Source organism: Cetorhinus maximus, chromosome 1 (assembly GCF_964194155.1).
Source record: "Cetorhinus maximus chromosome 1, sCetMax3.hap1.1, whole genome shotgun sequence".
In the NCBI taxonomy this organism is placed as follows: domain Eukaryota; kingdom Metazoa; phylum Chordata; class Chondrichthyes; order Lamniformes; family Cetorhinidae; genus Cetorhinus; species Cetorhinus maximus.
In genome coordinates this window covers 150,554,009-150,581,923 of record NC_135879.1, presented here as the reverse complement: position 1 = coordinate 150,581,923, position 27,915 = coordinate 150,554,009, and the positions used below count along the sequence as shown (strand labels likewise).

The following is a 27,915-nucleotide window of genomic DNA, read 5'->3' as shown; positions in this document are numbered from 1 at the left end:
TTGTATAAATTGATTCTGCCAGTGATACAACTCTGATTCTGCCAGTGATGCAACTCAACTCTGAGGAAAATTAATCTACTTATCAGTGACATATTTGGCTGAATATCTCTCCAGTTCTATGTGCACTTTTTTTTTAAACATTGCCTACAGACACATAATATTGCATTGATATGGAATATGTTTTATCACAAGTTTCAACCAGAAATACAATGAAGATAGGTAAGTACATATGACAAAATGGTAAACTGATACCTCCACCATTATGGCTGAAAAGAACCCAATAATTCACAGGCAATTTCTCAATTAAATGAATATGTTTGAAGATTGATATTTTTGTATCACTAGAATTGCATCTGATTAATGAGTGTGCACTTTGCATCTGTAAATTATTTCAGACTGTGGCAAAACCATTTTATGGAAAGGATAATTTATCCTGGAACATGCCAGCAAGCTTCTGCATTTTATATTACCTCATAGAGAGCACCCTCCACAGTAAACTTTACCAAGACTTATGCATGGTCAAAAATTACAGACTTATTTAAAATGTTCTAATCCTTCATAATGTAGAAACACATACCATATGAAACAGACGTAGGAAAGATTTTTTAAAAGTTAATAGGCTTATATTTTACAGTATGTTAAGAATAAGGCTATTGAAAAACATATGCAGAATTTCAGGGTTCTTTCATTCAATTCCCAAAATGAGAAACACACATTTCTCTCCCTCTCATTTAACAAAATGTGTTTGTATAAAGGTGATTTACAATTATCCTACACTTTTTTGTGGCCAAACAACATTTAAAAAATCCTTCTGAGAGAAATAGTAAGACATTGGCCCTAATGTTTCAAGGGCCACAAGCTCTGAGCTACGGAGAGAAGTTATGGACATGAAGCCGAGAATTTCTTTCTGCAGGTTTACTACCCAACAGTGAGCCTGATTAACAGGCTGGCTGCCTGTCGGGCGGGAAAGCCTGCAGCACAAGGGCACACCCAAACCACAGCAAGTAGGCTGGGAGTCGACGGGAAGTCTCATGGTGCGGAGGAAGGGAAGGAGAGTGGAGGGGTTATATTGCATTGTTGGGGCGCTGAGATGGTGGTCAGGGTGATCAAGGTAGCATTTGGGTGGTGATTGAAGTAACCTTCTTGGATTGGATAGGAAGACTCCTGATCCTCTTTGCCCACAAGCAATGCTGCAAAGAAACTTACCTTATGGATCCAGCCCTTCACACTTCCTTTTAGCTGCTGGACTTCCAGAAGCCCAGGAAACCTGGCCAACATTAGTTAAAATTGCAAGATTTTTTTTTACCAGTTTTCCATGGAAAAATTTTGAGGGAAAAGGAGTTATCCTGAATGACTGTGTTTTTAAACAAAGTATATTCACACACGTATAAACAGACATATTCAAAATATATCTAAAAGCTATCGAATTAGGCTTTGTGCTTATTTATTTGTATACATAACCATTAAGCAATTCATTAGTCAGTCTCAGTAATTGATAAACACCTCATATCCATTGTGTTGGAGGTCCCTGTTCTCAAACACTGAGCAGGGTTTGTCTTGTATGGCCCCTCACTTCCCTTTGTAAACAAAAGGACATTAAAAAAGGAACAAAGACACGCATTCAATCAATCTTTTGAGACAGAAAAATATGAGGGAAAGTTTTCATATGGTCAGATGTTTGGCATGCAGAGAAATAGTTGGGCGTTATTTTAAATAAAGAAAAAAGACTTGCATTTATATAGTGCTTTTCATGACCACCAAATGTCTCAAAGCACTTTACAGCCAATAAAGAACTTCTTGAAGTGTAGCCACTGTTGTAATGCAGGAAATGCAGCAGCCATATTGTGCACAGAAAGCTTCCACAAACAGCAATGTTCAGATAATCTGTTTTTGTGATGTTGATTGAGGGATAAATATCAGCCAGGACACCTGGGATAACTCCCCTGCTCTTCTTCGGAATGGTACCATGGGATCTTTTAAGTCCACCTGAAAGGGTAGACTGTTCCTGGGTTTAATGTCTCCTCCAAAAGACAACATCTCTAACAGTGCAACATCCCTTAGTACTGCACTGAAATGTCAGCTGTAATTTTTATGCTCAATGGGACTTGAACCGGGAACTTTGTGACTCAAAGGCAAGAATGCTACCAATTGAACCATGGCTGACACGCACCTTAACACATCTTTAAGTAAGGTGACCCACTAACATTCATTTACTTGTATTATGAAAGACAAGTTGCAGAAATAAATTAAGTGAATCTAATCATAGCTGTTGTTCTATACCTTAGTTTTGTGTGAAATAAAGCAGCTTAATAATTAATACTTGGCCTCATCTTACAAGGTGTTTTCTCAGTCATTCTTCAAAAATGCTGGAGAGACATGTGGAGATAGGTGTGATAAACATGAATATCTGGTTCTGAATTCAAAGCGATGTAGTGCTGATAACTTTGAATTATGCAATTGCTTAAATAAACTCTGTGCAATGTGAAAAAGAAACAGGAAATGCTGGGAATACTCAGCTGGCCTGGCAGCATCTGTGGAGAGAGAAACAGGGTTAACGTTTCAATGACCTTTCATCAGGAGTTCTGATGAAAGGTCTTCAAGCTGAAATGTTAACTTTGTTTCTTTCTCCACAGATGCTGTCAGATCTGCTAAGTAATTTCAGCAATTTCTGTCTCTATTTCAGATTTCCAGCATCCACAGTATTTTGTTTCTGTGCAGTGTGAGCCTACTCCAGAATGTAAGTTATTTGAGACACACTTAAATGCCACAGAATCAGAACAGGTACCTACGATAAATCTCAAATCTGCAAACAATTTATAGAATCAGATAAACTATTTTATTGGTTACATGTTTACAATTATTGTTCATTTTCTCAAAATAAACACCAGAGCAAGAAATTTGAATGATAAATGACTTTTGGAATGCTAATTTACATCAAAAATTGACCTTTAATTCATACTGCATGTACATTTAGTTCATTTTTTAAAAATTCTAAAAGGCACTCTGCATAAATTTATATGATAAAAGGGTTGGAGATTTATTTCTGTCCAGAAACTGACATTAGTACAAATGATGGTCAGTGTCCAATTGAAAGCAACATTAATTGCCTTATTATTGCTAGACATTCACAGCACAAGATTTTGGGTGTACTGTTTTAGAAAAAAATCTTTGTTTCCATTAAAGCACGTTCCTTTCACTGAAATTTGTCATATATTTACAAAAGTATCAAAACCAGGCAGTTATAATCACACAAAGGTGATACTGCGAGTTAAGCAGTAGATTGCAAACCCACATATACATTGGAAACTGTAGTTATGAGACTGAGATCCATCAAAATAGGTTATGTTTTGAAATCAAAAGGGATGAGTGTAACTCTAGGCAGCTATGTGCTGTGTCACTGTTCCTACTCTAGCCCCCTCAGCACCTGCATCATCAGCACCAGCATCCATGGAGAATCGGGCCCTTTCTCCCATCACTTACAGAATGATTTCGGAAAGCACGGTAGCCGCGGTCCGATTCCTTTACCTCTTTCTTCTTCTGTCCGCCTCCGAACTGAACACACGACAGGAGGAGCAGCCAGAAGCCGACCGTTACCAGGGGCAGCGGCGCCAATCTCCGACCAGACGCCATACCGATAACTGGGGCAACGGAAGCTCCGTATCCCATTGGCTGAGAGCGCCGTGCCGAACAGCACTCTGGGAGTTGTAGTCAGAGGGCGGCCATTGATCGCTGAAGGAAAGGGAGGAGAGAACTACAAAACCCAGAATGCAGCGAGTCAGGGGTTGATTGACAGCAGGGACCCTTCAACCAGTTGGTGGCGCTGAGCTGCATCCAGTGAGATATCTGGTGATGTACCAGTGGGAGCAGGAATTAGATGGAACCTGCAGAACTGGGGAAGAACATTGGAGATACAAAGTAACTGGTGGCAGCAGCACTCATAATTGTAATGAACTTTTAAGTACGTGTTTTAAGGTACGCTTACAAAAACTTGTTTGAAAAAAATACTGGGCATTGAAGCGCTGTGCAAATAAATTTAGAGTAGTTGCGTTATTATTTGGTAGGAACAAAAGTTACTAAAAATGAAGCGTGGGTGGGTAATGCAAAGTAGTAGCAAATCAAATGCGACAGTCTGCAAATGAAAGAAAATATTAACGCATTTTTACTAAATGTAGGTGTTTAAAAAGCAGTTTGAATGCAAAGATCTTTCTCGCATGTAAAATGCCATTTTAAAAAATTATTAGAATATACCACAAAATGTACATAGGAAAGCAGATTACAGTGGTTGCATCCGTAATTCTACAAAAACAAAAGATAGAACAACCAGTCTCAGTATTCGCACGAATACTATACATTTTTTTAGGGGCAGAAGTGGAGTCTATGGGGAGTAAATGAGATTTTTGAAGGAAGTTATGGTAAAGTATACTGAGGCAATAGCTGAAGGATCAGTATTTGATGGCAGGAAAGTGCCGGCCCAGACTTCAAAGTTTTTTTTTTCTTTTTACGGTGTCACTGGCTAGGCTAGCATTTATTGCCCATCCTGAACCGCTGCGGTCCATGTACACCCACAAGGCTGGTAGGAAGGGAGTTCCAGGATTTTGACCCAGCGACAGTGAGGGAACAGTGCTATAATTCCAAGTCAGGAAGGTGTGTGGCTTGGAGGGGAACTTGTAGGCGGTAGTATTCCCATGCATCTGCTGCCCTTGTCCTTCTAGATGGTAGAGGTCGCAGGTTTGAAAGGAGCTTGGTGAGTTGCTTCCATGCATGTTGTAGATGATACTCACTGCTGCCACTGAGCATCAATGGTGCAGGAGTGAATGTTTAAGGTGGTGGATGGGGTGCCAATCAGGCAGGTTGCTTTATCCTGGATGGTGTTAAACTTTTTGAATGTTGTTGGAGCTACACTCCAGGCATGGATTGGGTAAGTAATTGTGATCTGCCTAAGAGCAGGTCCTAGTGGTCTTGTGCTTTCCATTTCAGTTGCTCATAGGAATCTCCCATTTTCAATTTCAAGTTGTCCAACATCATAATTCTCTTTCTCCCTCTTGGTCTACAACCCTTTAATCTTCCTCCAATTGCCTCCTTCGGCAAGTTCTCATGTCTGGGCTGTGACATTTCCCAAATATAACAACTGTACCTCTGGAAGAATTTTTGAAAATGAGATTGAAACCCTAAACGTTAATTTTGTTGGACATGGGGGTGAATGCAATTACATGATATAAGTCTGGGACTTTATGTAGGATGGAACGGTGGTTAGTTAGGTCATTGACTTAGGTGAAATTGGTCAAGGAAGGAAACAGGGAGACCCGCAAGCATCATGTTAGAAAAGTGAATCATTGAAGTGATGAAGGTATAGTTGAAGCTCATTTCAGCAAAGGAATGAGGTAGGAGCATGATATGTGTTACATTATGTAATGTTATGTTATTATATTATGTTATGTTCCATATTTGGAAGAAGGCAATCACCAATGGGTCAAACACATCTGGAAGAAAAAGTTTGCTTCATGTTTCAAAGCATACTGAGGTACATGGTGTACCAATGTGATCAACTTGAACAAGCATTAAAGGAAAGTCTATGGAGTCAGTAATTAGGAAATGGCAAGAGCTAAACAATGTAGTTTGTTTGCTGATTAAAAAGAAATGACATCTCAAACTTGACATTTGGATAATATAGCAGCAATTCTGGAGTCAGTGGTCTAGTGGAATGGAAAAATGGAGCTGGATTTCTTCTGCATGCATGTGGAAGCCAGCCCCATGGTTACAAACAATGTTGCTTGGCATAGCATTTGAATTAAAATTAGAGACTGTGGATGGAACCCTGGGTGGATGAGAAATTAAATTGTTGACACAGGAGGAGGAGCTCTTAGAATATGCAGAAGTGAAACCACAAGGGACCAGGGTGTAGAGGGAAGGCAGGATAGGAATTTTCATTTTATATAAAATAAACAAGTCAGAGTAGCTGCATTATTTGGGTCTATCTAAATGACAACTACAAACCAATCAGCATAAAAATAATTGATATGAATAGTAAATTCTTCAAAGTCGATACCATATTTCCTCCTTCCAAAGTTGAATAAAAGTCCTGAATTTAAATCCATTTTAGCAAAAGTGTCGCATTTTATAGCGCTTTTCATGACCTCAGGGCATCCCAAAGAGCTTTATGGCAAGTGAAGTACTCTTTGAAGTAGTTAGTGTTTATCGTATAACTGTTTATATAATAGGAAAAACATACTACAACATTTATTAAGGATGCAATTCTTATTTAATATTAAAAATGTTACACTGTCATGTTACACTTGCATCTGATTGCTTTTTCATGAATATGATGCTAGAGCCACAAATCATACCTGAAATGTTAGGAATCAACCACAGAAGTAGAAGCAAGCAGCTATGAAAACAACCATTCAAGCGTCAGTGGTCATCCGATTGCTACTAATAAAACCATCAACAAAAAATAGAGTGAAACCAATAAAATTGCACATTTTTTATAAATGTTTTCACTGTAATCTTGTGAGAAAATCATGTTTTACAATCATGCTTTATAAAGGATCTAAACATATGTTCAAAATCTGTAACTTTAATGCAATTTTGAACACTAACTTTTAAGAAAAGTGGTCAAAGCCATGTTTGTTGTGGAAGAGAGAAGAAAGATCCAAAGGTGAGTAATTGCCTCCATCTAGGATACAAGGACTACAGAATCCTGGGGTAAAAATTTTTTTGGGTCAGCAGGCAGCCTGGGAGCAGCTGGGGAAAAGACCGTCAATCACGATCAGCTGCCGACCACGATTTCACACTGGCTGGTCAATTAATAGCCAGCCAGCATGAAACGTGCACTGAAAGGCTCAGCGCTGCCGAGGAGGGCGAGTGCTGAAATCTGCACAGGTGCAGGGTAGCATGCGATGAAAGCTCCCTGATGGCAAGAGCTGCCTCAGGGAGCTGAAGAATTTAAAACCAATCTAGAAAGAGTAGAAACTGCAGAAAAAAATGTCCACACATCAGGTTCATGCACATGAAAATATAGATGGTGAAAATTCATTCCAAACACTTTTTAATTAATAACGGAAACCTCATCTTGCCCTTGAATGAGGTTCCGTCAAAATGCAAAGTCCGCTTGGCAGATTCGCCTGCTCGCCAAACATAATGTTGGACAGGCAGCAAAAAATCGCAGTCACTTGCTACTTTAATGGCCATAATAGGCCTTCTAATTGTCCGCGGGTGTGCTGCCGAGTCTCACACGCGCCCACCGATTGAAATACCGCGCGAGTGCACAACGGCGTCAGGACGCTCGCCCAACATCATCACGCACTAGTCCACGCTCGAGCATGTTGGGCATGCACCCATACACCGAGTGGAAAATCCTACCCCTGAGCAGTTCACAGAAGTCTGCGGCAAACAGAAGTCCGAGAAGAAGTTTGAGAAGTCTATAAGTCAAATCCAGTCCGTGTTTTTTGTGTGCTCTGTTGTCCACAGCCAAAATGGGAAATTTCACCTGTTAAGTTGCATTAGTTACTGCCTAATTTATTAGGTCATATTTTGTGCTTTATAAAACTTTCCACTTTGCCTCAGCCTTGCTGGCGCCTTATTTATCACACCCAAATTATTTACATCGTGCATTTGTGTAGGAATGCAACAACACTATTAAAAATATGGTTTGCAACTTAAATTCATAAAACCTTAATAATTTTCAAAAATATATTTAAACCTACCCACAAAATTGACCCATACCCACTTGCAAATCCATTCAATTGGCTTTGACCACAGAAACCTATCCTCTCTTTGGAGTCTGGGACTTTTATTTTGTTTCTTTCCTGAATTTTGCTTTCTCAGCTAGGCTTCTATCTTGAAAAATATCATGCATTTTGTTATTAACTGATGTTTTATATCTTGTAATAATGTGTGATAAATGGCTAGGGCAGCTGCCTCATATTTGAAAGGGAACTGGAAAATAGCCAGCAAACAAAAAAGATAAGAATGGCAAAGTTTTTGTGGATAAATGCATTTTTTTCCTTTCATTGATTTCTGAGATAGATTAATCAGCAGCTCCTTAACTTAAACATCAAATAGGTATACTGCCCCCAGCTGTTTACAGTCTGAGTTTTTATAATGAGGATCAAAACATATAAAGTTTGAGATTAAATTTATTTTTCACAGTTCTTAATGCAAGAAAGGCTTTGCTATGTTATACAACTCCAACTATGAAGGGAATGTAGAAGAAAGTTCAAAACAAACTTTTAATGGTTGGAATCTAAAAAAACAACCCATTGATGAAGACAAGGAGATGCATTGTGGTTTTTGAAATTTAATCTATGTGATGAAATAAGATTCTTGTAGATTTTTACATTGTATGATTTCTTGAAAAAATGTCTGTTTTCTAAATGTTTCAGTCTGTTCATTTGGCATACAGCCTGGCCTCAATGATATTTGTGGTTGAATAAAGTACTTGGGCCACATCAAACCACTCGGACAGAGAGAAACTACAAAGCCTTTTCAACCATCAGAGAGGTGGGTTGTTACCTTCACCATGACAGTCTGGACTGGGTTCCGATACCTCCCCAGAAGTAAATTTCTGTTTGTTCCCAGTACCATCCAGCCCTTTAAATGCATGTTTTAACACTATATTGTAAACATTCAGAAGTGTATTCTATACTGATTATAACCATTGCATTTAGTATGTATAGAATTAGAAACGCTAGTGACTATTAGACAGTGTGTGAGTAGACAGCCATGATTCTACACAACTTCTGGTGTGTTTCAATGCATGGACTTGTGATGTTCTCAGATGGACTTCTCTGCCAGTTGAACTTGTATCTGTTTCACCAGATATGCAGGCTAGCACAGTTTTCATTGCAAGTAACAAGAAATTGCATCTTTAATATGGAGAAAATGTGTTTAAAGCATTCCTAGGATGTATTTCATTTGAAATGAATGACAATCAGCCTTGAGGTGCAACAGTGGCAAACAGTCCAATCTATTTCTACAAGCGCATGAAACAAGCCACGTATCCATGAATAATATAGCATGCCACCAAAAGCAGAAAGAGAGAATGGCATTAGCAACAATGTTAGTACATTCTTTATCCAGTGACAAAGAATAGCTATGAATAACATATCTTTTATTTATATGTATCTTTTAAAAATGGTAACCAACTTTTCCAATAGCCTCTCACATGTTTTACTGTAAACTGAAATAGCTGCTCTTTATATAGCTCACAGCCAAAGAGCACAGATTAATCAATGGGATCTGTTACTCACATCCCTGCTGCTATGATGGTAAAGATGAAAGTGTAATTTCTAATTACTTTCAACTATTAATTATTACATGTTATGCTGGGGAACCAGCCATTATTATCCATTATTCCATTTTTTTTAACCAAGGTGTTAAGCGTGTTAACATTTATTCCAGTTTTGTCAAATAAATTATTTTGAACATGCCTTAAGCTGTCTGTCAATTCCTGGAATTCCCTCCCTAAACCTCCTTGCTTCTTTACTTCATCCTTTAAGAGGCTCCTTAAAAGATACCTATTCAAACAAGCTTTTGGTTACCTGTCCTAATATCCAATTTACATGGTTCAGTCAATTTGTGTTTGATGATGCTGCTGTGCAGTGCCTTGGGACATTTTATTATGTTAAAGGTGCTCTATAAATGTAAGTAGTTATAGTTGAAGCTGAAAGGGTTCTTAGAACATTCTTATAACCCACAAACCTTCTCATGTTTTTTTCTGATCACTGAATGGAGGTGGAAAGAGTTCCAGAAATATTGCTTATAAGCAAATTGCCAGAGACTGTTTTTCAAGAGTTTGAGAGCAACTGGAAGATTCTCAACACAATTTGATGCTTTGTCTATTGAAAATTATACTAGGCAGCATCCTATGTTTATACTTGACAATTATTTGATTTGTAAATAAATCAAAATAAAGTTTAAATTGTACAAAGTAATGTAGCTTCTGAATATTTTCTGTTACTCAAGCTGACAGGGGTGAATGGAAGCTTATATATTTTTTCAGCAAGCTGTTTACCAGAATCCAGAGTTAATGAGAGTCCTGGGCTTTGCTAAATCAGTGTGGCAGAAAATAACATTTGCAGGTTTCAGTTTGTAAGTAACACACCTTTCATAAATATTTGTTCTTCTGAGACAATGGTATTGAACAAAATCCCAGACAGCAGCTGATAGTTCGCATTTCTTCACCATTTTGATTGAATATAAGGGTGTAACTTTATTAATTTTGCAGATGGGATGCTATTTATATTAGTACAACCATTACACCAGATTTTACAATAATTGTTTCAGCCCTCAAGTTGTTGGATGAACCAGCAGTGAACCATCAAGTATTTCCTGTTACTGTCCAAAAATACACCTGAAATTTTATCTAGTTACCATAATAACACAAAGTCAAACTTCAATGATTAGTTTCAAGAATAACTGAAAATTAGATTATTTGACGGGTCTGCTGCCCAAAATGGATTTTAATGATGTAGTTCCTAACTTCATTATTTATACTGGATCACTGAATTACATGTGATTAGGAAAATTGAGAAGCTTCCTATGTCAAAACAGAATGGAGACGATAAAGTTAAAAGCAAAGAACTGCGGTTGCTGGAAATCCAAAACAAAAACAGAAATACCTGGAAAAACTCAGCAGGTCTGGCAGCATCGGTGGAGAGGAGCACAGTTTAGAGTCCTCATGACCCTTCAACAGAACTAAGTAAAAATAGGAAAGGGGTGAAATATAAGCTGGTTTAAGGGTGGGGGGGTGGGTGTTGGGACAAGAAGAGCTAGGTAAAGGGCCAGTGATAGGTGGAGATAGCCAAAAGATGTCACAGACAAAAGGACAAAGAGGTGTTGAATATGGTGATATTTTCTAAAGGAATGTGCTAATTAATGATAGAAAGCAGGACAAACAAGGTACATATAGCTCTAGTGGGGGTGGGGTGGGGTGAAGGAATAATAAAAAGGCTAAAAGGTAGAGATAAAACAATGGATGGAAATACATTTAAAAATAATGGAAATAGGTGGGAAAAGAAAAATCTATATAATTTATTGGAAAAGACAAAAAGAAGGGGGAAAAAACAAAGGGGGTGGGGATGGAGGAGAGAGTTCATGATCTAAAATTGTTGAATTCAATATTCAGTCTGGAAGGCTGTAAAGTGCCTAGTTGGAAGATGAAGTGCTGTTCTTCCAGTTTGCGTTGAGCTTCACTGGAACAATGCAGCAAGCCGAGGACGGACATGTGGGCATGAGAGCAGGGTGGAGTGTTGAAACGGCAAGCGACAGGGAAGTCTGGGTAATGCGGACAGACCGAAGGTGTTCTGCAAAGCGGTCACCCAGTCTGCGTTTGGTCTCTCCAATGTAGAGGAAACCGCATTGGGAGCAACAAATGCAGTAGACTAAGTTGAGGGAAGTGCAAGTGAAATGCTGCTTCACTTGAAAAGAGTGTTTCGGTCCTTGGACGGTGAGGAGAGGGGAAGTGAAGGGGCAGGTGTTGCATCTTCTGCGGTTGCATGGGAAGGTGCCGTGGGAGGAGGTTGAGAAGTAGGGGGTGATGGAGGAGTGGACCAGGGTGTCACAGAGGGAATGATCCCTACGGAATGCCACCAGGGGGAGTGAAGGGAAGATGTGTTTAGTGGTGGCATCATGCTGGAGTTGGCGGAAATGGCGGAGGATGATCCTTTGAATGCGGAGGCTGGTGAGGTGATAAGTGAGGACAAGGACGATATAGTGCTGGGATTTTGTTCTCAGCAGCGAACAAACAGCACTAGCTGTTCAATGTATTTGTACTTGCCCATCAACTTCCAATGGGATTTTGTACTAGAGAAATAGTATGGTGTCCTCTACAGTGAATCTGCGATCTGTGTGGACAGGGCACACAACTGGCATCTCCTTAACCAATCAGATTAAAGAATTGCTAATGCTCAACACAGTCTTAAGAAGAAAGTGTCAGTTTGAATATTTAATTCAGTATCAAATCAGGTACAGAAAATAAAACAGAGGCCAAGAAAGATTGTATTGAGAGAGAGAAATAACAAAATTAAAATATATATTTACATATATATTTTATATATATATATATAATCTCCAACAATAATTAAAATATGAAGGAACTCCACACTTTCAAACATTAAGTTTCAGTGCAGAGGGGGTGCTTGACAGTAATTGAGATGTAGCACGCCATAAAAAATGTACTTATACTGGCAAATTTAGTGGATATTATCCCGCAAGTAGAACAACTTTCTACCACTCCATCTATTTGAATGGTGAGTCTCTTGGTGAGATACTTATATAACACAGCTCCTGGAGTCGCAAACCAACTTGGACAGGAACATCTTGATTTTCCATTTAACTGCATGAGTGTGGTCACCAGAAGTTGCTGTCCAATTTACACTTTAATAACAGTGAGCTTGGATGGCTTCATCATTATTTAAACCACAAAATTCTGCCCATTATATAGAATTGAGAATAAGTAGGGCAGGTAAGTAATTTTTAAATGTTAGTATATATGTTTTATTAATGCAATATTGCAATAATAAAACTACTGCAAAATCTCCAAATCATTACTATCATAAGTGATTCTTGAGTCTGTCAACAAGTGAGCTGAGATCTTTAAAGAAATAGCTGGCTAAGGTAATGCTGATTTCTCTGGCGATGTCAGTTGTGTCAGAGCTGAAGTTAAGCATATAAAGGTAGGAGGCGGAAGACTTAATATTTGCAAGAAATTCTCCATTTTAATTATTCTGTTTTTTTTATTTTTCAAGATCAACACTAGATCTTGCTAATTAAAGTAAATTTTAATTGTGAAATAGTACAAATATTACCATAAGAATATACAATCTTCATTGGAGACCTCAAGCTAATTCAAGCAATGCATATTCCGTTTGGATTATGCCTCATCTTCCAGTGTGCAGAATTCCAGTCATATCTACCATATTAAAGTTGTGTTGTTATTTTTGAAAGTTTGTTTTACAGGTATTTCAAGGGATGACAAAAAACCCAGTCAGAAGTGACTTTCAAATAAAGTCTTAATGCATATGAGGGAAGCGGAGAAGCAGTAGGGTTTACAAAATGAATTCCAGAGTCTAAGGCCTAGGAGCTGAAGGGTTAGTACAAGATGAGTCAATGGAAGCGAGCTTATTTTTAGAGGATAGATAAAAGCAAAGTACTGCAGATGCTGGAAATATGAAATAAAAACAGAAACTGCTGGAAAAGCTCAGCAGGTCTGGTAGCATTAGTGGAGAGAGAAACCGTTAATGTTTTGAGTCTCCACAGATGCTGCCAGACCCGCTGTGTTTCTCCAGCAGTTTCTGTTTTTATTTTATTATTATTTTTAGAGGAGTGGGGGAATCTCAGGATTTTGGCACTGCTAGTCAAACTAGCATTTATTGCCCATCCCTAGGTGCCCTTGAGAAAAGGTGTAGGTTCTTCATAATCACTGAACTCTGTATAATGAAAGTTTTCCCACAGTGCTGTTGGGTTGAGAGGTTCTCAGGACCTCGCCTTAGCGATGATGAAGGATGATGTCCAATCAAGATGCTGTGTGGAGGGGAACTTGGAAATCATTGTGTTCCCATACACTTGTTGCACTTGTCCTTAAGAGGTTGCTGATTTGAGAGGCAGTGTTGAAGAAATCTTGGCAACTTGCTGCTGAGCATCCTGTAAATTGGCTATAACCTGGCTGTAATGTGCACAATGGTAAAAGAGGTGGCTGTGCGGATTAGTAGATGAAATACTGATCAAGCAAACTACTTTGTCTTGGATGGGGTCAAACATATTGTATGTCATTGCAGCTGTACTCCTGATTTGGGGCCTCATGGGTAGTGGAAAGGATTTGATGAATCAGGAGGTGAATCACTTGTTGCAGAGCACCTAGTCTCTGACCTCTTAACCATGGCATTTCTGTGGCTGGTCCAGTTCAGCTGTCTAAGGAGACTTGGTGAATTCCTGCAGTGCATCTTGTTACATGCTGCTGCTACTGTGCATTGGTGGTGGAGGACATGAATGTTTGTGGTTGTAGTGCCAATCAAGCGGGCTGCTTTGCCCTGGACAGTGTCAAGCTCCTTGAGTGTCGTTGGAGCTGCACTCATGGGGAGTATTCCATCACACTCCTGACTTGTGCCTTGTAGATGGTCGACATGCTTTGACGAGTCAGGAGGTGAGTTACTCATCGCAAAATTCCTAGCCTCTGTCTTGCTCTTGTAGCCACAGTATTTATATGGCTAGTCCAGTTCAGTTTCTGGTCAATGGTCAACCAACAGGATGTTGATAGTGGGGGATTCAGTGATGGTAATGCCATGAACATCAAAGGGCGATGGTTAGATTATGTATTAGCCTTGTCCTTTACACTAGTGTTCTGGGATCCGCCATCATTGAAGATTGGGATGTTCTTGGAGCCTCTTCCTCCCATTAGTGCTTTATTGCCTATAACAATTTGTGACTGGATGGAGTTTTGTGGGAGTGTTTAGCTTGGACTATAGTATGTTGATGTTACTATTCAGTATGCACTTAGAGCCAAGATCACAGATTATGGTAGTACTCCATTCTGCAGCTGCAACTTGTAGGGCTGGAGGAGGTTGCAGAATTAGAGAGGAGCAAGGCCGTGAAGAGATGCAAACAGAAGGATGAGAATTTAAATTTGTGCAGCTGGGGGACCAGGAACGAACATAAATGAATTTAATTAATTAATTCATGTTTCTATTTTGTTTGAAACATTATTTGTATGACCCTCAACTGATATGCACAATTACCTAAAATGGTGGCTGAAAAAAATAGATTTTTAATATATATTTTGCTATTTTATTGGAAAATATTTGCTAACTGCCTGTTTTGATCAGTTATGGACTTCATTCCCGTTTGCTAAATACGTATTCTCCTTTCAGATGTGATTTGTTGCTGATTGGCCAAATGTTATTTATAATCGGGTATGAGTGTGACACCATAATTTGTAAATGTGTCAGCTGAGATCTGATGAACAAAACTTCTACGAAAGGCTGGCTAGTTCAGTTTAAATGTTACATATAGGACAAAGTTGGCACAGTGAAGACGTGTAGATAATTAAGGTAATATTGAAAATTGACTTTTACTTTTAAAATGTTTTGAACTAAAACCTAATTTATTGGGGGAGGGGGAGGGGGAAGAAGTCGCATTGAAACCTGCCTTTAACGACCAGCACGTTTGGCAGATGCGTTCATCTGTATCATGTATATACGAGTTAAATAAACAGAAACCATTGCTCTGATTTATCTTGATTTAAATATTCCCTCTTGGAAGTAAGAACAATTAATTAATAACAATTTTTTTTAGAAAAAGTTTATTTGGCAGCATGGCAGGGTTTCACTAATTAACCGATTAAATTCGCTGTGCATCATGCAATAGAGCGTCAGTAAATAAATGCAACAGTGCGAACTCCATACTGTTCAAATGCTGCTTTAGTGATTAATTCCCAGTTGCCTATACAAGAACTAAGGTAGACGGGCATTAAGACCAGTAGGAGCACTGCTGTTGAAGAATATCAGCGCTGCCGACTTACAAGAAACCCCTCAGTGTCTTAAAAAGACAGGAGTGTAGTCACCTGGTGGTCAAGGGCAGTAAAACACAAGTGAATCAGCCCTTGTTTGCTACAGATGCTCCTTTCTGCCTACGCTTCCTGCTCTATCGCTTTGCTGAGAATGTTAAAATGAGAGCATTTCCTCTGGATCCCTGGTATTATCTTGTGAATATTATCAGCTGTCAGCAGTTTCAGTTTGAAGTCAGCTCTGGGTATTGTTTCTAACCGAGGCCGGCAAAATTGATCATGCTAATGGCTTACAGCTGATCAGATATGAAATTAGATACTACATCAGCATAATGGAGAGAGGCTCTCACCATCTACTGTACTCGCCAGTTTAAGTATTTGTGCTCCTGTAAATTGCCGCATGATGCCATACAAGGGAGATGGTTGTTAATGATGCAACGGTTTTCTGGCATTTAGTTTTTCACTGAAGAAAACCTTTCTTTTCCCGAAAGAGGAATTTTCTTTTTGATTGTGCAAGACGTGATCTGCTGGCTAGGAACATTATCTGCTTTAGCAAAAGAAATCCCGGGGAAGAAAAGTGTTTAAAAAAAACACTGGAGGCGTGATCTATGGGAATAAGACTGAGCGGAACCCGAGCTCGGCGGAGGACGATGCTGAGTTTGAGCTGGGAATTGCAAGTCTAGATTTTCCAACTTTCTACTTCTTCATTCTGCCTCTCCTGCAGTTTGATACACCAATCCTGGACTCCAAAGAGTTAAAGGTATGTGACATCAGTGATTAGAGAAACCTTGTTGCTCATCACCGTCAAGTTCTAGGTAGGTTACAAAATTGTGTAGATGACCGTATCAATTTTTATAGGGTCTGCATATGAAAAGGAGCCTAAAGACTGCCGGGAATATGAGCATATCGACAGATAAACCATCATCCTCCTAACTATTCCGAGTCCTTCCTCGATTTCCAACTCCTCAGCCCCTCCACTGAGTGTTTATTCCTCACCTCTCGCTTTCTCCGTTGATTGCTCCTCCTCTCCACTCAATGTTTCTCTTTTTATTGCTCGGTCTGAGCTTTCCGATTCCTCACAATCTGCATTGATGTGACCGCATAACGTTTGGAGCGAGCGGGAAAAAAAAAGACATTGGTTTTATTTGCGTTAATATGCAAATATAAAAGTTGTTTTCTCAAACCTAATATATAATTGATATCGATTTCTATGCTGGATGCATCCTCTTACTGTCTGTCAAGAGGTTTGCGTGTGTCTGCTTGGTGTGTTCCTTGTGGGGTTAGCTGTAGTTGTAGGAAATGTTGGCGGATACAGTACAATATTTTTATTGGTTTAAACAATGAATGTTCGGTTTATTTGGGGTGGTTGGTGGGATCTGCCCGCTTGAATTTGAATGTGTTTCAATGTGGTGACCAACACGGAGCTTAGAAAAAATCTGATGAGGTTAATAACTACTGTAAACTGCTTCGCAATGGGTGGCTGGCTCGTATTAAATTAGGTTTTTAATGGTAATCTCAATATTGTGGGAATACAATGCCAACTTTTACCTGCATGATTAGATTCTGTGCACGGAAACGCGATGAAACCTGTCTGTGCTCTGAGAGTTCATTCGGAGCTTTGACCGGACCTGCCTTCCATTTGATCTGTTCCTATTCGATCTCCCCTGCATGCCTCACTCGCCTTCAAGTTTTTTTTTACTGCAGCACTAGGAGACTTGTTACTGCCCCTTGACAACCGGGAGACTTTAGACCCCAGTTTTAACCAAATTTGGCATAAACACCAATTCCTTATATGCACGCGCATGAAGATGCGTTGTGTTGGACGGCCGAACAACACTTTACTGAACATTATAAAATAGAAATTCTAGAAAATATGGGAGGGGAAAGATGAACAGGATAGGTTGGCACGTTGGACTACTGATCCCTTGCGTTTAACCTGGGCCAAAAGTCAAGGATTTCTAAGTCTGACGTTTCTCAAACTGGAAAGTATTATATTTTTTGGTTGCTACAACCATAGTGTTTTCATCTAATGTTTGTGTTAATATGCATACAACTCTAGAAATCACTCACTATTGTTCAATTTTACTTCAAATTATGTTGTTAGTACTTATGGGCTAGTTAGATTTTGCTTTACTGTAAAAGGAATGGATTGCTAAACCACTTTTTTGTGAATGCTATTTAATTCTGTCCCCCAGGAAACAATGCTACTGTAGATTTGCAAAGCTGAGCATTATAATGTAGAATTGGAGGGAAACAGCCATCGTCAGAATGTTAATACCTGGCTTATTCAGAATAAGCAGGGTCATTGTGGTATTTCACTGATTTAGCAAGCAATATATGTGTTTGGTTACAATATTTGCACCATGTAAAACATTACCTTGAAATTATCAATTTTCATATGGGCATCAGCAAGGTTCGATTCTAAAGTGTACATGTTTGTGTCCATGTATGGTGGGAAATAGAGGGTTGGATTCATTCTAAATTCTCACCACAGTTGTCACAATGAAAATCCTGAATGAAAAATCGAATTAACTAAAGCTGCGTTGGGTGTACATTTCACGATAGAGTTGATTTTGACATGTTCAGTATAAACTTGCAGTGGGCTCCTGACCCAAATCCCTTTTTGCTACTTCTCCCTCTTTACCTCTGTCTCGCGTGCTCTTGCTCCCTCTCTTCTCTCTAGTTGCTGGTTTCCTCTTTTTTTCTTTCCTTCCAATACCAGCAAATGCATTCTTCTTTTCATTTACTGTTTATTCTGTTCTGTACTACTCAATATCAATTGTTGATGAGAGAAGTGAGATAAAATTATATAGGTTTTGTACATGCATTCAGCATGTTTCATAGAAACAATGCATTACAGATTTTCTGCACCAACATTGATAAAGTATAGTAATCCAGTTGAATTAATTCAGTTTATGAACAGGTTCCATTATCTAACCAAAGTTCTCAATGGGTAACTACACCATATATATTTCTCAACCTAGTTGTTAGACATTCAGCCAGTGTTCTGGCATACTTTGAAGCTGGCATTGCCATAAAATATTGAAAGTGCAGTTGGATGAGCATTTTCATTATTATGAAAGAGTAAGTATCAACTTCCAGGCCTGTAAGCTTCGGTTAAAAAAAAATCTTGGTGCTGGAAATTCTTTATACTTAAATTTTCACAGCATGTTCTTGTGTCACATTAAAAAAATCCCATCAGGGCATTTTAAGCCTATGTCTCAAATGCTCCAAAGGCTGATTTGTCATTCATGACTAGGGTATCAGGACAGGTGTATGGTAACTTGTAAGTATATAGAAAAGGGGGAAAATTTGAATTGGAAAATGGGGAATAAATGAGACTGAACTAATTTCACAGCATACTTTACCAGGTTTGTTGGTAAATTGATAATGCAAGCATCAATTAAGTGTGCCATGAAAATATTTTAATTTTAAGATAAAAATCTATAATCTGCATTGCAAAGCTTCATAAAGTAGCAGACACTCTGCCTGATGGAGCATTGATTGCTTCCATTGATTAACCTAGTGAATATTGACCTGGTTTGTTTGGAGCAGGTTACTACAGAAACTTAACTGAAAATTCCAACATGATAATGACATTCATAACCTATTGGATCCTGCATTCAACTATTTTCACCTGAACAATTCCTTATATAACAATTAAATCTTCTATGATGCAATCACTAAAGTTTTATGCTTTCTAAGCTGTGTAAATTTCAAGTATTGTATATCAGACTCAGTACATCAAAGCAAAAGAAAGAAAAACAGTTTGCATGTGGTTAAGTGTTGCAGGAACATTTTGTTTTCTTGTGTGTTTTCTATTCCATGAATCCTTTGTGAAATAAGTGGCTGTGTTCAGAGGTAAAGGGACTCTGGTTCTTCTGTCTGTCATCAAGGAAATTACTTTGGGCTTTGTGTGCATGCAAATTAGATTGGTGTGTGGAAATGTCTGTCCCACGTTTTACTATCAAATGTTAGCAAATTAATGTCTTATTTGTTTGAATGTTTTAGGCCCCAAAATACACCATAAAGTGAAGATACACAGACTTGTACCCATGATTCCCTGCACAATAAAATAATAGTTATGGCCATGCTATTGAGGGAAGACACTGGTACTTTACAGGGAGGGAAATGCATTGATCATTTTGTGTTTGAGGCCTAGAAACAGATTGTACTGTGTTTTGGGCTAAGGAATGGCTTGGAGTGACCTAAATGGAAGGGGACAGAAGTCAGAAAACAAAAAAAAATGAAGTTAATGTTTATTGTAAATACTATTGTAATATGCCAACAAGAATAAGAAGCCAAGACTTGGCCAGAAGAGTGGTGTTAGGGCAGAATTCAATACATAATGAAACTGGAGTCAGTACTAGCTGGAGTGTTTTGGAAGATATCGTACAGTCTACAGTTTGGTCTCATTCCCTTATTTCATTGAAAAATACAGTAGAACATGAAGTATCATTCATCTTACATTGCAGTGAGTATTTCTATGCCATTAATACTGAATCAGTTTTCAATAATGAAAATATATTTCACTAGCAGTTATATACTGTCCATTATGTGCATGTATAAATATTTATTGCAAATGGCTTTTAGCTGTCAACATTTTGTACTTTCAAAACCCAGTTCTCTTGAAAAGGGAAATTTTCTTGTAAAAGACATTGAAATGAAACTCTGAGTGACAAACCTAGTAATGGATGTAAATTGAATGGAAGGTTTTTATCACCAATAGCCTGTGTTCCTCAGGCTTTACTGAAGAAACATATGGCAGTGTTGTCCCTTGTGTGGGTCTAATTGGATAGCTCTTTTACAAAGAACTACTCAGGCACAAACAGTTGAATTGCCTCCTCCTGTGCTGTATCATGCTATGATTAAAGGGGTGAGCTTTGCAACTCTGCTTTAGACCTAGAGGTTTTTTTTTGTGCAGCACCCAGTTTTTGAGCACAAACTGGCCTACTCAGCTTCAACTATGGCAGCAGGAAGCATGCGCACTTTCCCAGCCTGAAGTGCTCCACCTGCCACATCACATCAGGTAGATATGTGTTTCATCATTTTCTGGTATTATGTTAGGGCCTAAGCACTTAAACAAGTTAGACATAAATTTGTTAACATTTAATAGTAAACTTTGGGGCAGATATTTCCACACTCCAATCTAATTTGGTGTTGGCAGCAGGAACAACACACCAGAAACATTTAAAGATCAGAATTTAATGAATTGGGACATTGCGCATTTTGTCAAATCTGTTTTTATCTTTGAAATTCCATGTACTGACTTCACACAGCACAGCCACCAAGAAGGTCCCCATAAATTCCTGAGTGGGGAGCTGGGATCACCCCTCACTAAATGAACATAGGTTGGTTACCCCTCCAACTGCTGAATTCTCTCCCTGCTCCAATTCATCCCTCTCTATCACTCAATCAACCACCTTTCCTGGTCAAGGCTCAAACACCCAATCTTCCATGCCTGATTGACTGGCTACCTTTCCTCACTTACTTGAGGGCTATTACAATCCTAGCAATTACACTTTGCCAGCAGCTCATTGGCTCCGTGGAACTCAAACCTGGGGCTCTATATTCCTGTCACCTCAAGCCTCATAGTCAAGGAGCAGCGATTGTACCAGGCCCCACATGCTAGATGATGAGCGTGCTAGAACTCTTGGGCATACATATTAGCCTTGGCTCAGTGGTAGCACACTCATCACTAAGTCAGAAGGTTGTAGGTTCATGCCTCACTCCAAGACTTGAGAACGTAATCCAGGTTGACATTCCAATGCAGTACTGAACACATGCTACTTTGTCGGAGGTGCCATCCTTTGGATGAGATGTGAAACCATAGTCTCACTTGCCTTCTCAGGTGGATGTAAAAAAATTCCAAGACACATCAGAAGAACAGGTGATAAGGTTAACATTTGGCCCTCAACCAACATCACCAAAACAGTTACTGATTTCTTTCAGCTACAGAGATTGCATGATGTGCAGGATGTATTTTATCTATAATACATTCAAAATCTATTTCAAGTTAATAAGTGGTATAATCTGAAAATAAATTTAAAAAATAAGGGTGGTTTGTAGTCCATGTGAAAAAATATTCAGGTATTTTGATGCCCTTCTGGGTTTCATGTGGAAAGTATGCATTTTCCCTCCTCAATTACTATTCGCTTCTGAATTTATTGCCCCCTTTTGACAGAAAGGTTTATTGGATATCAGTTGCCGTCCGTTACCTCACTGAAGAGATTGTGCTTAATGTCTGAGCTTGGACAATGTGTGACAGTAAATAATTTAATTGTTAAAGGCATCATAATGGAGCTAGATTCTGCATTTGTTTGTTGTCTCCACACAAGCAATTTTCAGTGGGAATCATTTGACGCTGAGGAGGATTCTGTACCTTTCCTCCTGTCCCAAAGATGCTGAAATTAACCTTAGCCACAGCAACAGTTTGAACGCCAAGATCAGACAAGCTGGGACCTTGGAACCTGTATGATATGGTGCTACACTGGGCCACATCCACTCAACATTTTCCTCACCTTATGCCCAAGAAAATGACTATTTCCTTTGTTCAAATGGAAACTGAACTTCCTAAGGAAGTTTTTTTAATATAAAATATAAAAATAAGAAACTATACATTTTATAAAAGAAAAATTCTTTTGAATAATTAAAACATGTTTAAGGTAACCAAACATTCAGTCTATAAAACTGATTCAGTCCGATGTGTTGTTAGCAAGCTGGATATGTGCAAAAAATATCTTTGTACCTGTTTAAGGATCTTATCAAAGTTATTCCACAGTTAATCTGGAAAGGTAAATGACTGTGAATGAAACTATTGAGATTGCAATTATCAAAGGTGGAGTTGCATTAGTAAATATGAAATGTACTTCTTGTTATCTCCATGACAGCATGTGGTGCTATGGTATCTCACTTTGATTGTAGTTAGCCTTGTATTGAACAGGAAATGTTTCCTCTCTAGCTAATATAACATTGACAAATAATCGCAAAGAAAATCCCTTTGAAAATGAAGGGACAAGAGCCTAACAATTGAAAAAACTCCAGATTCGAATTTCAGTTACATATGTACATACGAATTAAGAGCCACTCGGCCCCTCGAGCCAACCCTGCCATTCAATAAGATCATGGCTGATCTGAATGTAACCTCAGCCTCACATTCCTGCCTATCCCCGATACCCTTTACCTTTTCCCTCTGTTGTTAGTCAAGAATCTAACTAGCTCTGCCTTAAAAACAGTCAAAGACTCTGCTTCCACCGCCTTTTGAGGAACAGAGTGTCAAAGACTCAAACATCTGAGAGAAAAAAAATCTCCTCACCACTGTCTTAAGTGAGTGACCCCTTATTTTTAAACATTGACCCCTAGTTCTAGATTCTCCCACAAGAGGAAACATCCTCTCCACATCCACCTTGTCAAGACCCCTCAGGATCTTAAAAGTTTCAATTAAATTGCCCCTTACTCTTCTAAATTCCAGTATATACAAGCCTAACCTGTCCAGCCTTTCCTCATAAGACAAACCACCCATTCTTGGTATTGGTCTTGCAAGCCTCTGAACTGTTTGTAATGCATTTACATCTTTCTTTAAATAAGGAGACCAGTACTGTACACAATACTCCAGATGTGGTTTCACCAATGCCCTGTACAACTGAAACATAACCTCCCTACTTCTGTAATAAATTCCCCTCTCAATAAATGCTAACATCCTATTAGCTTTCCTAATTACCTGCTATACCTGCATACTAACGTTTTGTGATTCGTGCACTAGGACACCCAGATAATACGCTTTTTTATTCTTCCTGCCAAAATGAACAATTTCACATTTGCCCACATTACACACCATTTGCCAGATCTTTGCCCACTCACTTAACCTATCTATGTCATTTTGTAGCCTCCTTACGTCCTCTTCACAATTTACTTTCCTACCTATCTTTGTGCCATCAGCAAATTTAGCAACCATTCCTTCGGTCCCTTCATCCAAATCATTTATATAAATTGTAAAATGTTGAGGGCCCAGCACTGATCCCTGTGGCACACCATTCATCACATCCTGCCAACCAGAAAAAGACTCATTTATTTATGCCAACTCTCTGCTTCCTGTTAGCTAGCCAATCTTTTATCCATGCCAATATGTTACCCCCTAGACCATGAGCTTTTATTTTCTGCAATAAACTTTGATGTGCCACCTTATCAAATGCCTTCTGGAAACATAAGTACAGTACATCCACCGGTTCCCCTTTATCCACAGCACATGTGACTCCTTCAAAGAACTCCAATAAATTGGTTAAACATGATTTCCCTTTCACAAAACCATGCTGATGCTGCCTGATTGCCATACATTTTTCTAAGCGCCCTGCTATAACATCTTTAATAATAGCTTCTAACATTTTCCCTCAGACAGATGTTAGGCAAACTGGCCTATATTTTCCTGCTTTCTGTCTCCCTCTTTTTTTGAATAAAGGAGTTATATTTACTATTTTCCAATCTAATGGAACCTTCCCTGAATCTAGTGAATTTTGGAAAATTAAAACCAGTGCATCAACTATCTCACTAGCCACTTCTTTCAAGGCCTTAGAGTGAAGCCCATCTGGACCTGGGGATTTGTCAGCCCACAGCCCCAATAAGTTGCTCAATACCATTCCCCTGGTGATTGTAATTTTCCCCAATTCCTCCCTCCCTTCCATTTCCTGATTTACAGCTATTTACGGGATGTTGCTTGTGTCCTATATTGTGAAGACCGAAGCAAAATGTCTGCCGCTGAACTTCTATTGACATATCCCTTAACCTCAATTGCCAGTTCACTTTAGCTGACTCTGCTTTCATGCCCTCAAAATTGCTCTTATTTAAGTTTAAAATACTAGTCTTGGGTGCATTCATTTCTCCATCAAAATAAATGTAAAATTCAATCATATTATGATCACTGCTACCTAGGATTGCCTTCACTAGGAGGTTATCAATTAATCCTATCTCATTGCGCAATACCAGGTCTAGTATAGCCTGCTCTCTGGTTGGCTCCAGAATGTGCTGTTCTAAGAAACTACCCCAAAAACATTCAATGAACTCCTCATCTAGGCTACCTTTGCCCATCTGACTTTTCCAGTCTACATGTAGATTAAAATCCCCCATGATTGTCACCATACCTTTCCGACAAGCTCCCATTATTTCTTCCTTTATACTTTTATCCTACAATGTGGGTACTGTTAGGGGCCCAGTACACCACTCCCACGAGTGACTTCTCACCTTTATCATTTCTCAACTCTACCCAAACCACTTCTACATCCTGGTTTCCTGAACTTGGTCATCCCTCTCTAATGTGCTAATACCATCATTAATTAACAAAGCAACCCCTCCACATTTTCCTAACTTCCTGTCCTCCCTAAATGTCACATACCCTTCAATATTCAGGTCCCAATCTATATCACCCTGTAGCCATATCTCTCTAATAGTTATCAGATCATACTTATTTCTATTTGCGCTATTAGTTCATGTGTTTTCAGCTCTTTTACCCCCATCAAAACCATTTGCTTTCCACATCACTTTAAGGTCGAAGGTTCTGAGTCTGACAGCGACTTGACAGGAATTGAATAGTGGGTTTTACTTGATTGTTGTACATGAAAATAGCCTGAGTAGTTATAAATTACTGGCCCCATACTCATGGTCCCAATTGGGATAAAAATGGAAGCAGGGCTGGGAAAAAATGACGGCCATTGTCCTGGATCCAGAAGTCCTGCTTCCATTCCTGGCACTGGCTACTTTTGCTGGCACAGGAAAGGGGGCAAGTTTTGACCCCCAGCTGCCTGTTGTTTAAAGGTTTTGAAGGTGGCCAGTTCAGATCCCATGATTTTCATTATCAGGAAGGCCTCCTCATTTATGTATGATTGAGGTCATGAACTGTGACCTGGAGGTAGGAAGAGAGTTTGCTGCATTACAGTTCATGAGGAAATGCTGAAATCTGAGATGTGTCTGTGTCACCCATTGTCAGAGCAGGCAGGGCTTTGGATGGGGGAGTGTTTTATTCCCAATGGCTTATTCTGCTATTTTTTTTACCTTGGCAATTCTATGGGCATTTGAAGTGATTGCAGAAATTATTATAACATCAAAAGTGAACACTTGGGTGAGTGCGTGAGGGGGATAAAGGTGAGTATGGGGGTTGAAGGGGAAGGGGCTGAGTGTGGGAGTGAAGGGAAAAAGTTGGGGGGTGCATAAAACTGATCCGCTATGCTTTATTTTTTGTTTCAAGAGATTGATGTTTTCATCCACGAAGACTGGTCTTGAAATCAGGTTGCGAAGCATTGGCCTGCCACTGTCTCTGGGCCTTTTTCTGCCTCCGACCTGCCTCCAGAAGTGGTGGGCACATTTCCAGCCCATGTCTGCCTTACGGAAATGAAAATTAGGCACACGGGCTCCTCCAGGACAGAGGCGGGATCGCGGAGTCAGGAAAATTCCTGATTCCCAATACCCATTTCAACCACAAAATTCCAGGCTTAGAAGTGCACAACTAATCTAACATTTTCAAGACACAGTGTTGTACTTCTATCCAATCTTCTTCATCACAATCAAGCTTTTATTGTTTGAAAGATGTGTTTGTGAATTGTACAAGACCAATGAAACTGACTCATAAACAGTACAGTAGCATTAAGGGACTTTTGAAATAGGAAAGGAATCCATTAAGCCTAAACAAAAACAGAATTACCTGGAAAAACTCAGCAGGTCTGGCAGCATCGGTGGAGAAGAAAAGAGTCGACATTTCGAGTCCACATGACCCTTCAACAGAACTGAATCCATTAAGCCTGCTCTTTTCTTGATTGCCCTTAACCACCTTACCCTATCTCTATATCAATCCCTCTTTCTCTGGAATAATTTAAGCTATCTTTTGAATCTAGCTATTTTGGGCTGGATTTTCATCCTTGAGGCAGGTAGTGGGAGTCAAAATTCCCAGCGTGGTACACTCACCTCTGGAGAAAGTGACCGTAAGGACAGGATTTTCATTGTTGGGGGAGCGTGTGGGGCAGGTGCAGGCTGAAGTTGGACTAGCTGACTCTGGAAAAAGGTTGGAGGCAGCTACGGTGGCTGCTGGATGCAAAGGTGGGCTATTTAAAAGGTCTACCTCAGTGCTGTGGGACTACGTCCCAGTTATAATAAAAACAGGCCTCACTCCTCGCACCCCCTCACTCCCACACACACTCGATGCCCCATCCATGTCACCTCATGCCCCCAAACAGCCCCTAGGGTCCCTCATGCCCCCCCATGCCAAGCTATGGCACTTCCTTAATCAAAGCAAAATACTCCAGATGCTGGAAACCTGAAATAAAAACAGAAAATGCTAGGAAACCTCAGCAGTACTGTAGGTGTACCTACAACACATTTACTGCAGCGCTTCAAGAAGGCAGTTCACCACTACCTTCTCAAGGGCAATTAGGGGTGGGCAATAAATGTTCACCTGACCAGCGACACCCACCTCATGAATGAATAACAAAATGGTCTGGCAGCATCTGTGGAGAAAGAAACAGAGCTAACGTTTTGAGTCCAGCTCTGAAGAAGAGTCATACTGACTCAAAATGTTAACTCTGTTTCTCTCTTCACAGATGCTGCTGGACCTGGTGTGTTTTTCCAGCATTTTCTGCTTTTATTCACTTTCATGCCCATTCTCCCGCTATGCACTCTTTAGAACCAATTAACACTGCAGCGACAGTGGGATGTTGTTAAGAAATGCAAATACTTAAGTTGTTCTGTAGTCAGAACTTCAATTCCCAACAGGCTGTCTGCGCATGAGCCAGCTGGAAAATGGCCACATGTGCAGTTATCCATTTTTACGTCTTTAGGTTGGGAACTGGCCCCATGTACAAGCACAGAAGAAAAGGAAGTAAAGAAGTGAAATGGTGCAAAAGGACAGGTCAGGTGACCTGGAACTGGAGTGCCATTGTGCTGAAGGTGTCTCAGGGAGAAGTTCCTAAACCAAGAAAGTCCCAGGCAGGGACAAAGACAGGGACCAGCGTTAGATTCCGTTGAGTCAAAATAAACTACAGGAGCAGAGAAAAAGGTTGCAAGTTAAGCAAAGAGCTGCAGGGACCAGACTGGAAGTGAAATGGGCTTGAGAGGAATCCTGAGCATCTGAAAGGGCAGTCGAAGGTTGGTAACTCTGCGCGGCGGGCCATAAGGGCAAAGGTTCCCTTTTGGAGCAGGGGTGTTCTGCTTGGCATAGCCTAAGATCTGGAAATGCACTTGGAAGGTGAGGCTGGAGCGGAGGTCCAAAGGAATGGAATCGCAGAAGGAGACAGTGAAACCCTGGAGGTGGATCCTTGTTGAAGCCATCCAAGTGGGAGCCATGTTTGAAGAGAATTCCAAGGCAAGTTTTTCAAAGGTGGAGATTGGAAACATCATGAGAAAGACAGCATTTCATGAGACTGGTTGGCTCATACTGA

The 27,915-nt window shown here is 39.6% G+C and overlaps 1 protein-coding gene across 2 annotated transcripts in view; it reads right to left on the bottom strand.

The window, feature by feature from the left end:
- The window catches only part of tusc3 (tumor suppressor candidate 3), a 754,082-nt gene extending 750,440 nt beyond the window's left edge, over positions 1-3,642 (bottom strand). Inside the window, exon 1 of one of the 2 annotated variants that reach the window (XM_078556286.1) lies at positions 3,481-3,642. In XM_078556286.1, the coding sequence (XP_078412412.1) occupies positions 3,481-3,630 (150 nt within the window). In that variant the 5' untranslated portion in view covers positions 3,631-3,642. The remainder of the gene's footprint in view (positions 1-3,480) is intronic. The other variant, XM_078556336.1, reaches the window with a different exon arrangement.
- Between the last annotated feature and the right edge of the window lie 24,273 nt (positions 3,643-27,915).